This window comes from Narcine bancroftii, chromosome 12 (genome assembly GCF_036971445.1).
Source record: "Narcine bancroftii isolate sNarBan1 chromosome 12, sNarBan1.hap1, whole genome shotgun sequence".
Classification (NCBI taxonomy): domain Eukaryota; kingdom Metazoa; phylum Chordata; class Chondrichthyes; order Torpediniformes; family Narcinidae; genus Narcine; species Narcine bancroftii.
In genome coordinates this window covers 26,862,971-26,878,793 of record NC_091480.1, presented here as the reverse complement: position 1 = coordinate 26,878,793, position 15,823 = coordinate 26,862,971, and the positions used below count along the sequence as shown (strand labels likewise).

The following is a 15,823-nucleotide window of genomic DNA, read 5'->3' as shown; positions in this document are numbered from 1 at the left end:
TGCAGACCACCCTCAGAGTGGGGGAAAAAAAATGATTCCTCCCAAATCCTTTCTCTCACCTTATGTTAAATTAAAACAAATGACAACAGAAATATTCAGATAATTTTATTAATTTTCATGGTGTGTGTTGTTGGTAGGAATGGAATTTATTTTCCAAGGAGATTCTGTTGTAACCTTCTCAATTGCTGTATTCTCAGGCTATCTTCTAATTTCCAGGTTGACATAATACATTTTTTTTGCTACAGCTAAGGCTATCAAAATAAATCTTTTTTTGTGCTCCATCCAAATCGAGTCCAAGTTCTTTACTACTTATATTACTTAGAAGAAATATCTCTGGATTTTTTGGTATGTTGCTTTTTGTGATTTTATTTAATACCTGGTTTAGATCTTCCCCAAACTTTTCCATTTTCTCATATGCCCAAATTGCATGTACTGTTGTTCCTGTTTCCTTCTTACAGCAAAAACATCTATCTGATACAATAGATAATCTTTCCTTTAGAGAATGGGAGAGAAAAGGGATCAAAAGAATAGAAAATTGTTTTTCGGGAAATAATTTATTAACTTTTGAACAAATGAAGTACAAATATGGTATAACTCACGGTACAATGTTTGGATACCACCAACTGAAAATCAACTTGAAGGACAAATTGGGAAGCAGGCTGAGGTTACCAGAAGGAAGCAGCTTTGAATATGTGATTACAGACACAATGATAATTAAAAGATTTATAACAAACATGTACATCAAACTGCAAGAGAAAGAGAACAAGGAAATAAGCTGTAAGCCCAAACAAAAGTGGGAACAAGATCTAAACATAAAGATAAAGAATGAAACATGGGAAAAGTTATGCTCCGGAACTATGAGAAATACAATAAACACGAGGTTACGCAAGAAACAATATAATTGGTTACACAGACTATACACCACGCCCCAAAAGTTAAATAAATGGGACTAAGCATTGTTGAAGTCACACATGGAATAATGTTCACCTAATTCAGTTTTATCATGGTTCCTTTATTCCTTTATCCCATAAAGGATCAAATGTTTTCACCATTCATTCATTTTCAGTTCTTCTCTGAAATAAAAAGGTCCAAGATGGTGGCACAGCAGCAGCCTCTCTGGACCTGGTGCTGCAGTAACTCCCCACATAGATGCCGTCCACAATCTTTGATTGGATGAAGATGAATACTGTGAGACAGGTGCTGCAATAAGGAAATCAAGCAAGAGCAGACATCTAAGAAGAAGCTGCAAAGTTGGGCAGACTCAACTGCTGAGAGAACAGAATTTCCATTGTGGCCTTAATGGCTGAGGGGGACTGAGCCTCTGTTGTAGACTTGTTGCCAGTGGTCGAGGAGATGGCGTGGTGCAGTTGAAGGAGGTGTTCCATGGTATCCAGAGCAGCTGAGTCGTGTGCCTGGTCTGGGGGTCCTGGAGGATGCGTCATCCTGGATCGCGGGGCTTCAAGGCAGACAGTGCCGAGGCTTGGGCTCCAAGGGATCGTGAACTGTGCGGGGATTTCCACTCAAGCTGGCAGACTTTTAACATCTAGAGTCCAGTATATTCTGGCAAACCTGACCTAAGATGGCTCCATGGCAGTAGCCCGCAGCAGCCTCTCCGGTCCGGGCGAATGGTTTCTTCATTCAAGCTAGTGGACCTTTTAACATCTAGAGTCTAATGATATTACAACCTGTCTTTACTGTGCCCATTGCCTAGTTTTTGATCATTAATGTAAGTAGCTTTGTGTAATTGTAGTTTTAGTGAAAGAGAAATAGTTTATTTTGGTGATGTTTTATTGTCCTGTGGAGAGTGGCTAAGGTCCAAGATGGCAATGCAGCAGTCGCTCGCAGTGGCTTCTTCTGACCTGGTGCTTCTGCACTTACACTGTTTTTGTAGGTTTGTGTTGTTTTTATGTAGCATTGTGGTCTTGGAGAAGATTGTCTTTTTAAAAAAAACTGTGGCACTGCTTTGCAGGATGGTTTTAAAGTGACAAATAAAGGCTACTTGAACTTGAATTCAGTTCAGGTTTAGACTTGGCTGCAATGTGGTACAGCTGGCAAATCCTAATTCAGCAAACAGTGAACAAGTTATTAGTCATTATTTGATTTGTTTTCATGTTATGATACTTTCCTGATGACTGAGAGGACTGATTGGGCAGTAATTAACCAGTCTGAATATATCCTGGAATCCTTACCGCACTTTGTGTGGTTGATGTGGCATTGTGATTGCACTGGAATAGCTTGTCCGGAGGTTCAGCTTGTTTGGGGCACAGACCGTCTGTAGTGCATTGGTATTCTTTGGGACTCACCCAGCTCTGTCAGTGGTGGTAATAATTAAGCCACTCTTTGTACAAGATGAATAAATGTTGTTCCTTTTCCAATTTTAGCAATTTTTCTTAATGTTGCTCACCAAAAGGAACACTAATGAGGGAAGATGGAAAATACTAACCAACATTTAAGTTGGTGCCATTAGATTTCATGGAGTCTACAGTCATACTGAGAATACCCAGGGCTACTTTCTTCCAGCTCTGTTCCACTGTACTGCCTTCTTTCATCTGCCTGTCCTGCCAGTAGGATCAGGCATACCCAGAAGATATTAATGGAAGAAATTTATACAAACACTGTTTGAGATGCAAGAGGCTGCAGCAACTGGATCCTGGATCAAAAAGCAAGCTACTAGATGAACTTAGGGGGGGGGGTCAAGCAATATCTGTGGAAGGGAAAAAAAACTGTCGATGTTTGGGATTGAAACCCTGCACCTTGACAACATTTTACTTTACACTTCCACTCTCAGTCCTGAAGCAAGATCTTGACCAAAAATGCCAACAATTACTTTCACTCTTCAGATGCTGCTCGACCTGCTAAGCTCATTTATTCAGTGCATTGATCAAACTTGGGTGCAGTTTGATGCAGCTGAACAGTTAGCAAATCCATTTTATTGAGCAGCTATGAGTTAGTGATACCACTGTGGATTAAATTGTGCTGTAGCACAACAGCAACCCAAATCAGTTTTAAAATAATTAATGAACATAGTCTTTTCTTTGAAACAAAAAAAAACAAGATTATTTAGTGGATTATGAAATTATATCTGTGGATTCTTTGTCCATGACTCAACAGGACAGCAGCACATGGCTCCCAATACTTGGCAAAAACAGAGTTTCTGTATGAATGAGTGAAATTTCACAGATTCTGTACAGGAGAGAGTTGAGCAACAAACAAGCCAATGGGCTGAACAAAGAAATTAAAGGTTCCAAATAACTATTGCCAAATATGCACAATTTAATGGATTCACTTCTTCAAATTAAAAAAGGAAAATCTATTTTCATACCTAAGAGAAACACTAAATTGTGTTGAAATCAATGGCTGCTAATAGCACGCAAGTTATTTAATTTAAGATTATTCATTTGCTCTGTTTAATTTACCCTGTTTAATCTCCAGTTAAAAAAAAGTCCATCTTTATGCAAGTTTCTATCACAGCTGTTTGAGTCACATGGACGGCCTAATGATTTCCATAAAGCAGAAAACACGATGCTTTGGAAGCACAGATCAAAATTAATTATAATCAAATCTAGAAAATAAAGATTCCGGGTCCTCCACACACATGCAGCAATCACATCATGGTATACAGAAATGTAAAAGGGTTCCAAATGATGTACAGAGGCTTAAAACGTAAATGCAAACCATCCTAATTAAGCAGCGAGTCATAAACCCCCCTCACAGATTAATGTCCTTTAGAATTTCCCTCCTGCCACCACCACTTCACACCTACCATCAATGCAACCTAGACCCATCATTTACCAACATAACTCATTTTGAAGCAGCCAGTTGTGTACATCCTCCCCCCACCCCCCCCCACTAACATTCCAACTTATCTTCAAGTTCCTAATTCCCCTTGTTGCCACCACTCAATTCTACCCCCCCCCTCCCCCCAACTTGTGATTGTGGTAGAAAAACTCTTGTGCACACTTTAACAGGCAAGGTCATTATAACTTTGCACAATGTCTTGGGCCTGGTGGGCAAATAGAATAGTTCTCTAAAGTGACGCCCACACACACAAATAACATATGGTCTTTGGCTTGGCTTCGCGGACGAAGATTTATGGAGGGGGTAAAAAGTCCACGTCAGCTGCAGGCTCGTTTGTGGCTGACCAGTCCGATGCGGGACAGGCAGACACGATTGCAGCGGTTGCAAGGGAAAATTGGTTGGTTGGGGTTGGGTGTTGGGTTTTTCCTCCTTTGCCTTTTGTCCGTGAGGTGGGCTCTGCGGTCTTCTTCAAAGGAGGCTGCTGCCCGCCAAACTGTGAGGCGCCAAGATGCACGGTTTGAGGCGTTATCAGCCCACTGGCGGTGGTCAATGTGGCAGGCACCAAGAGATTTCTTTAGGCAGTCCTTGTACCTTTTCTTTGGTGCACCTCTGTCACGGTGGCCAGTGGAGAGCTCGCCATATAATACGATCTTGGGAAGGCGATGGTCCTCCATTCTGGAGACGTGACCCATCCAGCGCAGCTGAATCTTCAGCAGCGTGGACTCGATGCTGTCGACCTCTGCCATCTCGAGTACCTCGACGTTAGGGGTGTGAGCGCTCCAATGGATGTTGAGGATGGAGCGGAGACAACGCTGGTGGAAGCGTTCTAGGAGCCGTAGGTGGTGCCGGTAGAGGACCCATGATTCGGAGCCGAACAGGAGTGTGGGTATGACAACGGCTCTGTATACGCTTATCTTTGTGAGGTTTTTCAGTTGGTTGTTTTTCCAGACTCTTTTGTGTAGTCTTCCAAAGGCGCTATTTGCCTTGGCGAGTCTGTTGTCTATCTCATTGTCGATCCTTGCATCTGATGAAATGGTGCAGCCGAGATAGGTAAACTGGTTGACCGTTTTGAGTTTTGTGTGCCCGATGGAGATGTGGGGGGGCTGGTAGTCATGGTGGGGAGCTGGCTGATGGAGGACCTCAGTTTTCTTCAGGCTGACTTCCAGGCCAAACATTTTGGCAGTTTCCGCAAAGCAGGACGTCAAGCGCTGAAGAGCTGGCTCTGAATGGGCAACTAAAGCGGCATCATCTGCAAAGAGTAGTTCACGGACAAGTTTCTCTTGTGTCTTGGTGTGAGCTTGCAGGCGCCTCAGATTGAAGAGACTGCCATCCGTGCGGTACCGGATGTAAACAGCGTCTTCATTGTTGGGGTCTTTCATGGCTTGGTTCAGCATCATGCTGAAGAAGATTGAAAAGAGGGTTGGTGCGAGAACACAGCCTTGCTTCACGCCATTGTTAATGGAGAAGGGTTCAGAGAGCTCATTGCTGTATCTGACCCGACCTTGTTGGTTTTCGTGCAGTTGGATAATCATGTTGAGGAACTTTGGGGGACATCCGATGCGCTCTAGTATTTGCCAAAGCCCTTTCCTGCTCACGGTGTCGAAGGCTTTGGTGAGGTCAACAAAGGTGATGTAGAGTCCTTTGTTTTGTTCTCTGCACTTTTCTTGGAGCTGTCTGAGAAATCAGACTGCTCAAACTACAGGGGAATCACGTTGCTCTCCATTGCAGGCAAAATCTTCGCTAGGATTCTACTAAATAGAATAATACCTAGTGTCGCTGAGAATATTCTCCCAGAATCACAGTGCGGCTTTCGCGCAAACAGAGGAACCACTGACAAATAACATATAACCATATAACAATTACAGTACGGAAACAGGCCATATTGGCCCTTCTAGTCCGCACCGATTTACATGAAACTCCAACTAGTTCCACCTACCTACTCCCTGCCCATAACCCTCCAACCCCCTCACATCCATGTACTCATCAGTGCCACTGTAATATAGTTGAACTAACTGCTACACTACCCAAAGTGAGACAAGAGCCCATGCATTTTCTGACTAAAGGTCACAAGTGCAGCCAACAGACTACTTCAAGGCACTTTCAGCCTTGCTCCTCTGTGCAGCCATGTAATCTTTGAGAAGAGGCAAACATAACCAAGGGGATTAAAAGGGTAAAATTCTGGCAATTTTCTCTCCACAGAGAGCATTGGGGAGCCTGGAACCGATTGTTGATGAGAGCAAAAGATCAAAAGGAGCTGAGTCAAGTACTGCGAAGGAAACAGGCCAACTGAAGAGGTGACATGGTTGATGTAGCAGTTAACGCCGTGCCGTTGCAGCAATCAGGACACATACCCCTGCACCACTTGAAGTCTTTGAGGTGCAGAATAATTTCCAGATTTCAGTCTCTCTATCACTATCCTAAAGCTGTGCTATTCCCAATAATTAGTTTTTTTTTTACAAGAGAGGATCTGACAGCAATAATACCAATGATTTGTGTACATTAAATATTTCTTTTACCCTGGAATCTTGTACAATGACCTGGTTTCATGGCTAGAGATTTTCAGATTCCTACAAATATTATTAAAGAAAGCATGCCTTGCTTAGATTCACAGCAAACATTGGAAAAATATGAAAGGTAATACAGGTGCTCCCCTACTTATGATTTTACGATGACACAATAGCATGACTGTCATTTACTTTCATATAATGTGTTAAAGGTCATCACAAGCATCGTTGATTTTTCCAATAAACTTTGATAATTCCTCTAAGGTGAATTTTTTGTAGCCTCGTTGGTCAATCACATCTTTTCGGAAAGCTTACAGGGACTGTTGGGAGAGAGCAGGGTAGTGAGATCCGTATGGGGACTGATACAGCGCTGTCGTTAGAGAGTGGGGCAGCGGGATCAGCGTGAGGACTGATACAGTGCCGTCGGGGAGAGCTGGGCAGTGGGATCGGTGGGGGGGACTGATACAGCACTGTCGAAAGAGAGCGGGGCAGCGGGATCAGTGTGAGGACTGATACAGTGCCGTCGGGGAGAGCTGGGCAGTGAGATCAGTGTTAAGAATGATAAAAGCCTGTGCGGAGAGAGCAGGGCAGTGGGATCAGTGTGAGGACTGATACAGCGCTGTCAATGTTATACAAGGTACGTCTGTATTCTTTTTCCAATTAAGATTTTTTTTCAACTTACGCTGGGTCTGCTGGAACGCAACCCTATCGTAAATTGAAGAGCACCTGTAATGTTATTCTATCTAAAGCCAGCTTTAGATGAACTCTTATCATTCTGACAAATCTTGGTCTAAGTCTAATTTTCCTCCAGCCTTTGAGCAAGCACTTCCACTGCTGCATCTTACTGATCACCTCCTCACCAATGAATCAGAAGACCATGGTGTATGGCACTCACAAGCAGTCTGAAAATGTGTACAAGCCTGTTCAACTTCCTTTTACAAAATCAACAGATCACTATCTACAAAATGCAGAAATTCTACTTCCAAATAATAAAGTCAGCACATTCACGAAAATGGAAGATAGGTCTGCAGCTACAAGCAGTAGAATAGTTATTTATTGCCAACCCTGTAATACAAGCTAAGGGCTTGGAATTCCAGAACAGTTGTTCAAAGACTCAGTGAAATAAGAGCCAACTAAAGCAGAAAACTTATTTTGTAATCAAAGCCCACACAAGAGCAGGTCTCGCATTGTCCTTTCAACCTCAGCTAGCCATAAAGCTTTCTCCAACAGTTGCAAAGACTGCATGTCCCTTTAGGTTTTTAAAATGACCAGAACAAACAAATTTAACTTTGGAGTCCATTGCCTGCAAAAAATAAAAAATGCTCACACTCTGGTGACTGGTAGCCAAGACTTGGATTGTGATAAAAGGCAATAAAATGCACAAAATTACTGGTTCACCTTGAGAGTGTTTCATATGAAATTCTGTTCTATTCTTGATCAAACATTACTGAAGCTGCCTCATCCTGTCACAGAACTCTCTATAAAAAAGTAGAAAGTTTCATTACCAATCTTTTTCCTCTCCCAAAAGTCACTGTTCGCTTGAGAAAAAGTTAGCTTCAATGAAAACCATCTTTAACAGCCGATTTTTATCCAAGCAGTTGAAAATTTAACATTAATACGGTCACTCTTAATACATTTACCAGATTAACCTCTTACATTCCTCAAATAAACTGGAACAAAAGTTACAAGCAACTTGTCTGCATGCACGTTCATTCCTATCAAAATCTTAGTTAAACAATATGAATTATTTCTGTTGCATTACAAGGAATATGACAGAAGATAAATTCCAAACCAATTCTTAAAAAATTTGTTTAAATCACCAAACTCTTCTCATGCTTCTGCTGTTTTAATACCACTGCTCGAACCAAGAAACCTCCAGAATGAAGAATCAAAATATATAGGTTCACAATTAGTCAAAATTAATTTAAACGGGGTTTATAACATTTTGAGCATAATAAATGCTCCATCTCCATATGGTCAGGGCCACTTTTACAGCAAATTTCTTCCACCTTCCAGCAGTTACAAAGACAAACAATACCAATGTCTCATTAAAGAAAAGATACCCAGCTCCAAGTGTTTTCAAGTATCCTACCTGATGGTGCCAGTGGGTGATGGGATAGGGCTGACCAAGTCTAGGTTTGGATCAGGAATGTTAATCTTGAGTGGCGAGATCTGCGGGCAGAGTGGACGAATGGGAGACGCTGGCTGCTCTTCTTTGACCTCTTGTTTGCTATAAAGCGACGTAAATGTAATCTTTATCACAGTGCTGGGAAAACGAAACATACACCTGCAAAAAAAAGGTAAAAGATGGTCAACAAATCATTATTGGGGCAGGAGGACTTGAATAATAAAGAGAGACTGAATTGGCTAGGACTATTTTTTTTTGCCGGAGTAGGAGAGCATTGGTTTAAAGAGAGGAATTTTTTTTAAAGGAGCAAGCTTTTCCTCATTAAAAAGTAGTATGTGTATGGAAGGAACTGCTGGAGGAAATGGGATAAAATTGCAATGTTTAAAAGACATATGGGTAGATTCATGGATAGGAACAGTTTAGCTGGACATATGCCAAATCTGCAAATAAGACTAGATCAGAGTGGACAAGTCTGCGCTGTATCACTTCTATGGCTTCTCCAGGCAAACCGAGAATATGCTTTGACCTGTGTCTTGTGGTTTTGTTCTCATTCTATTGAAAATGATCTTCCCAAAAAAAAAAATCAACGACTGGTCTACATCCTTCTTAGCCGATCTAAACCTTAACCATATATCCATTTACGGAGCGGAAACAGGCCATGTTGGCATTTCGAGTCCGCTCCGGTTCACTGATTTTGTGCACCCTCTTCAGGCATTGGTCCCGGTAGATCTTCATTCAATAACGATGGGCGAATTCAATGCAGGTGGAATCAGACGTAGAAATGTTTGTAAAACGTGCAGTTCAATACTTATGGGCACATTCAATACAGGGTCAACTAGTCTGAGAAATGTTTGTGTTAAACCATAATGATCTGTTACGTAGCACAGACTTCCTTCCTTCAAACATAGATGGGTGAGGGAACTTTCCTGGACCTAACACACCAGTGTCATCATGAAGAAAGCAAGCCAGCGTCTCAACCTCCCCAGAAGTCCGCTGAGGTTCAGTCTTGAAGGTGAACTTTACTTAATCAAGGTTGCTTAATCTTCCATATACAGAACGACATAATTGAATCTAATGAGTCAAAAAAAATTAGGAATAAAAACTGGTATAGTCTGAAAGAGATAAGATTTTAGGTAAAATATTCATTTTGTTAGTTAATCTTGGAGTGATCTGGAGTAACATTATCATCCTTTATTTTTTTTACAAAGGCTGTTCCCTACATGTTACATTTACACTGGCCACCCTTTCTCATTGGGCCAGAGATGGATGACAGAAACAACTAAAAAAAAAAGGGGGTGAAATTTCCATGGCAAAACAACCAATGAAATAGTCGACTAAATGATAACCCACAAAAGTGGATGAATGGAGTTATTTAAGATACTCATTTTCAACAATGGTAGCCAAGACTTGGATTGTGATAGAAGACAACTTGCAAGATGCAAATGGCCTTTTGGAATCAAAAGGAGAAATGATAATTAAACTTAGCAACAGACATTTTAATTTTAATAAGTTCATGACATCAACCTTAAGAAAGTTTGCAAACTCCAACTTTATTTTCATCTGCAATCATCAATCGCACTCGCACTCCACATTTGCTGTTCTTCATCTATGTGAGATAGTGCAGTTGTGTAATCGTGAAACAGTGCAGAGACAAGCCTTCCTAAAGGTCATACAAGAAGAGATGTTCCATAAATTCAGATCAACAGCACGACTATGCAGAGAATCCTTACTGTTTGTTTACCTACAAGTAACATCACCCAAAGCATTACTGCTGGCAGAAATGAAACATGGTGCTTAAGTGGGTTTCTATTGGGCAGCAATGTTAAAAAATTTTGATTTAACATTGAAAGCTCCACATTCAGATCAACAATGCTTATGAACAACACTTCTGGCACTGTTAGGCTTTTTTAAAAAAACAGCATCGTTTTTTTCAGTCGTGCCATTTATTTGTTGTTCAAATTCTGACTAAAGCCAAAAGTTCAACTTCAATAAATTTAAAAAAAAACATTGCATTTCGAATCAAATTCCTCCAAATATTTAATAACTTGCCAGTCCTTTCCTGACAACTATTACAGATACGAGTTGATACATAGCATGCCAATTCAGAATAAGAATTTGATTGTCATGAACAAGTCATGAAATTCGGTGTTTTGCAGCAGCGTTCCAGCTGTTTCCTCATTCATAAAGAACAAACTGTCAGCCATCCTTCTGGGAGCAAGAGCTCAATAATCTGGAAGCAATGGTCAGAATTTTAGCCTGAAGACAAATACTGAACAAGGCAGGTACTTTTGAGCCAGCTGGAACTGTAGTACCAAAGCAAATTGTCAATGGATGCAGAGAGTACAGAAATAAAGACAGGTTAAGTGGGAGGGCAAGGTCCAGTAGATGAGTACATCATTGGTAAGTTTGAGGTAATCAACTTTGGAAGGAAAAAAAGAGATCAGATTATTATTTAAAAGAGTGAAAAAAATGCAGATCGGTGTTGTGCAGATAGCCTTAGGAGTGCTTGTGCATGAATTGTAAATGGTGGGGGGGGGGGGGAGAGAGGGAGAAGAGAAGGCCAACATGGGGTGGGGTGAAGGCTGACATGGGTGGGGGGGGGTGGGAGAGAGAAGGCCGACATGGGTGGGGGGGGTGGGAGAGAGAAGGCCGACATGGGTGGGTGGGGAAGAGAAGGCCGACATTAGGATTAAAATAATGTAATTCTAAATTTCAATTTTTTTCTTGATTTATTTTCAATTATGGGCCTGTTGGAAATCTTTCATAAGCTCTATGTTGATTTTTTTTTCCTTTTTGTGTCCTCAAGATAGTTTTAGTTTTCTTTAAATTTAAACCAGTGTAGGAAATGGTATTGGACAGCACGGTTAGTGCAGCAGTTAACACAACGCTGCTTCAGTGCCAGGGAGTAGGACAGGGGTTTGAATCCCACACTGTCTACGGAGTTTGTACATTCTCCGGTGTCTGCACAAGTTTCCTCTGGGTACTCTGATTTCTTCCCACCTTTCAATTGTGCTGGGGATGGAGGTCAGTTGGGTGTATTTGGGCGGTATGACCTCATGGCCGAAAGGGGCTGCCACCATGCTACATGTCAAAATTAAAAAATTTAGTCTAAGAATTGACCAGATAAAGGTGAATTTTAATCAGCCTAAACCTTAATTCAAGGCTTAATTTGCCCCAAGCAAAACAGCATTTAATCAGCCGCTCCAAGAATTCCTGAAATTATGCAATGAGTTATAAAAGTACAGGCTTTTACACAAATCAACCTCCTGTCCAGAAAAATCATAAGGAAAAAGAAACAAAACTGATGAATGTTTTAATCCACTACTACACTTAAAAATAGACATTAGGCCTAGGGTTTAGGCCCATGGCAGTAAACAGGCAACTTAAAATGAATAATGGACTTGATCCTCCTTGTTTACATCTATCCATCAAACTCTCCATCTGAACTCCTCCAATAAAATTCAGCCTGTTTCTGATGATCAAAATATATGAATCATCCATATATGTATGCTTGTCTAGGGATGCTGCAGCACCTCAACTAGATTTTCAGGTGCTGGAAGATCAGTTATTACTTAAGGAAAAAGTTTTAAAATAATATCCTCATGCTCATGCATAATAATATGCTCTGTATTTTGTCTTAATTTGAATGGATTTTTAATGCCACATGTCTCATTAAAAACAGAACAATGGTACGATGTATTTATAAGAAGCCATTGTCAATGATCCTGTTATAGCCGTTTAGGTAATAGAAATACTCCCTTACAGAATTCACATATCACGTGCCAAAAAATTGCGATACAAAATAAAATTTGCCATGACAGTATCAATGTGATGTAAATATATCAACACCATTTGTTTTCAACCTGCACTTCTTGGCACACACACAGACGAGGCTTTCTGTTATGGAGAAACGCAATGTGGTTAGTTTTCTAGGAACGTATCCACCCCCACCCCATCTCCTGTAACCAGGGGTTGCCTGAAACAGAAACTATTCCATTGTGCTTTGCAGTAGGATTATCAAGCAAAGATTTTGGACAGCTGACGGTAAAATGTAGGTTTCTAGAGGCTTAAAGCAAGAAAAAGTGGTGAAACAGGGAATGATCAAGGCAGCTAGAGTCACAGAACTTATCGTATAGTCATTAAATTCAAGAATGATCACATGAAATGGGGCAATACACATCGAGAAGGTTGATATTGAAATTTTGAAAAGGGTAATTAAGAGAATTTTTAAATGTCTGCATCGCTCCACAGGTCTGCATAAAGATCAGTATGGACAGAAACAATGTTGAATGAAATGTGGTGGCTTTCCCAATTGTAAAGTCTTAGATATAGAACACATCAGTTTGTTTTCTGAAATGTTTTTTTTTTTAAACATAGAAATCACTGTTTTTTGCCATTCAAATTTTTTTTCCTACCTCCTGGTGTGGCCATCACACATGCACGACTAAAACTCAAAATCTCCAGTCATTTACTCAATTTTACACTGAATACCAGACATGTGGTAAGAGGCAGGACATGCAAATATATGCACTATTCATTAATCCATTGTTGCAGATCACCTGCAGTTCAGTTTAGACTGTTAGCTGTCCGCAAAAATGTCTAGGGGTGCTGCAAGAAAAATTTCGGAACGGGAACGAGTCACTCATTTCCATCCTGAACTTTTTACAGCCTGCGTTGCGGGAATTTTTCAAATATTTCCCATTACGCAGCAGTTGTGTAAAAACCTTAATAGACACACAAAAGCCTGTATTGATGTGGGTTTAATATTTCTTTATTTACCTTCAATTATGTTTATTTTCTTTTCAGCCACATTTAAGATGGGCAATACCTAGGTTTAGTTTGATATTAGTAAAATGAGAACAACATTAGATGTTTGCAAGCCAATATTGCTGGGTAACCAGGGAGAAATTCAAACCAAAAGATTATTGAACAGATACAAACCTTTCGACAAATAATCAAATTAGAATTGTTTAGGTTTGCGTAGGTAGAATATTCATTAATCTAAAAATTAAAATAAACAGCATCAGAATAAAATATTAATGTTGCAGAACTCAAAACAATTCATGATATGCTATCGCAAAACACATAACTTCCTGAAACAATGTACACACCAACAATCTGGGAGCTGATAGAACATTGAAGAAGATAATCTGTTAGCAGCCAGTATTTGACCATCAATTCTGAGATACCAATCAAAGGCAATCTGGGAATTACACAAAAGTGAAATTTAAAAACAGCTACATTTGATGAAATTACACAATATTTGTGAAAAAACATCTGGTACAATAAATGATCTTTTGGAAAAAAAGAGTCACTCAGTCTGACCTATGTGACTCAAGACCCATCAACAGGTTGACTCTAAATTACTAACTCAGAGCAGAAGCAACAGGCACTTTTACACAGCTGCAGAAAAGCAGACAATTTGCACACATTTTCTGCTCCACTGGCAGTGTAAAAACATTGAGACAGAATTTATTACGCAAATTCCATCCCGTAATTTTTCTACCAGGAACCCTACACATTTTATATGTAGTTTAAATTGACCACAGGCACTCCACCAATAGGAGATCCTAGCCCCGACTTCCTTGCTCCTAGCTCCGGCTGTCTGCTGCCCCCAACCATCCACTGACCTGCCCCCAGCTAATTCCAGACATGGGAGCAGGGATGCCATGCTGCCAAGCCAGGAGTTCACCTGAGCGCTGCACCAGGTTGTGATGAGAAGCAGGCGGCAACAGCTCAATATGGGAGCAATGGCTGTCTTCCTTACCCATAATCCCCCACAGCTGGAACCACTCTGCCAGAACTAGGGATACGCAGAATGGTTCCAGATGCGTGGGGAATTATGGGTAAGGAAGGCAGCCATTGCTCCCACATTGAGCCAGCCGCTGCCTGCTTCTCTCCTGCTGGGGGCTGCATCAAAGGTAAGGGAGGGGGGCCCATGGTGGAGAGGAAACCCACTCTCACATCGACCTACCCCCCACCTCCAAAAACATCACAACTCCGAAATCACCACAACTGGTGTAATCGCCCTGACTGTGATGAGCATGGATTTATTTTCCAGTATTTCTCCTTAACATGTTGAAAAATGCCATGACGTTCACCCTCCAATAAACTCTTCAATACAGAAAGCAGTGTAAAAGTGCTTAGTGCTATGTAACTGTCCACTGGAGGTAAGTATGCAAATTTTTTGTTGATATTGACACATCCCATGAGAAAATTAATTAAACAAAACATCCTTGGAGATACAGTACATTACATGAGAAAAAGGTTAAAAATGGCAAATGCGCAATACGCGTAGGCAAGCCTCAACTTGATGGTGAGGCAACAAAACCTCATTCATCCAGATGTGCAGATACTGTGTGTTCAGCAAAATGTTAACACAAACCTATTTTTCTATAGCTACATTAAAGAAGCATAACCAGAATGTGAAGAAAGCATTTCTTATCAATAAAATATACAAGCAGGCTCCATGATGAAAATGTTCAATGATCAAATAGAAAACATTAAGTGGAGACTACTCAAAAGGAAATGTTTGTCAATTTTCTGCAATTCTAAAGCTCTGAGTAATATTTGCACATCAGGACACAAATAAGAACATGTGCACAGCACAAAGCCAGCACTTTGGTTTGTGATCATGACATTGTGAAAGACAAGTTCCCAATTTTCATTATGTCAGCATAGAGATATTATGGTCAAAGAGCCCCATCAATGGTTAAACAAAAACAAAATAATTAAAGCTGCTAACCAGGATATTTAGCTAGAAAACAGCACTAGTCCCTGATCAAGGTCACCTGTCTATTTCTAGTCAAGAAATTATTGGGGGAAAGAGAGAAATTCACAACCATATTATATTGAGATGAAAGGAAAAATCTACCAAAAATGTAAATAATTACTATAAACAAATTATACAAACGAACCCTTAATAGCGGTTGCACCATTAGGATGTCCTGATCCAACATCGAGGTCGATGTCGATGTTATAGCACTAAATACTGAAAGAATTTTTTTTTAGAAGGGACTGTTTCATGAGGACAGATCAAGTAGATTGAAAGCATACTTTCTGGAGTTGAAAGAAATGACAAGGTAGAAGTTGTGAAGTATTCACTGATGCGGAAGGGCATTCAGCAGAATTTCTGCAGAGGGTTGTCCTCTTAAAGCAAAAGAAGAACTTTCCTATTCAAGATTGTTGTACATCTTAGAATTTTCTCTGCCAGAGACCCGTTACGCTGATCAAGCGCTCTCTGTAAGGTGTGTTTGTACATTCTTCCCACATCTACATGGATTTCCTCCAGTGCACCAACTTCCTCCCACCCTTCAAAATGTACCCAGGGGGTAGGGGTGCAGGTTAATCGGGGCATTTGTGCATCAAAGACCAGAAAGGCCTGTTTAAAAAA

The 15,823-nt window shown here is 40.6% G+C and overlaps 1 protein-coding gene across 1 annotated transcript in view; it reads right to left on the bottom strand.

The window, feature by feature from the left end:
* foxk1 (forkhead box K1) overlaps positions 1–13,431 on the bottom strand; it is a 58,868-nt gene extending 45,437 nt beyond the window's left edge. Inside the window, exons 1-2 of the mRNA XM_069904738.1 lie at positions 13,372–13,431; positions 8,395–8,589 (exon numbers count right to left, since the gene is read on the bottom strand). Coding sequence (XP_069760839.1) covers positions 8,395–8,585 — 191 coding nt within the window. The 5' untranslated portion in view covers positions 8,586–8,589; positions 13,372–13,431. The remainder of the gene's footprint in view (positions 1–8,394; positions 8,590–13,371) is intronic.
* Between the last annotated feature and the right edge of the window lie 2,392 nt (positions 13,432–15,823).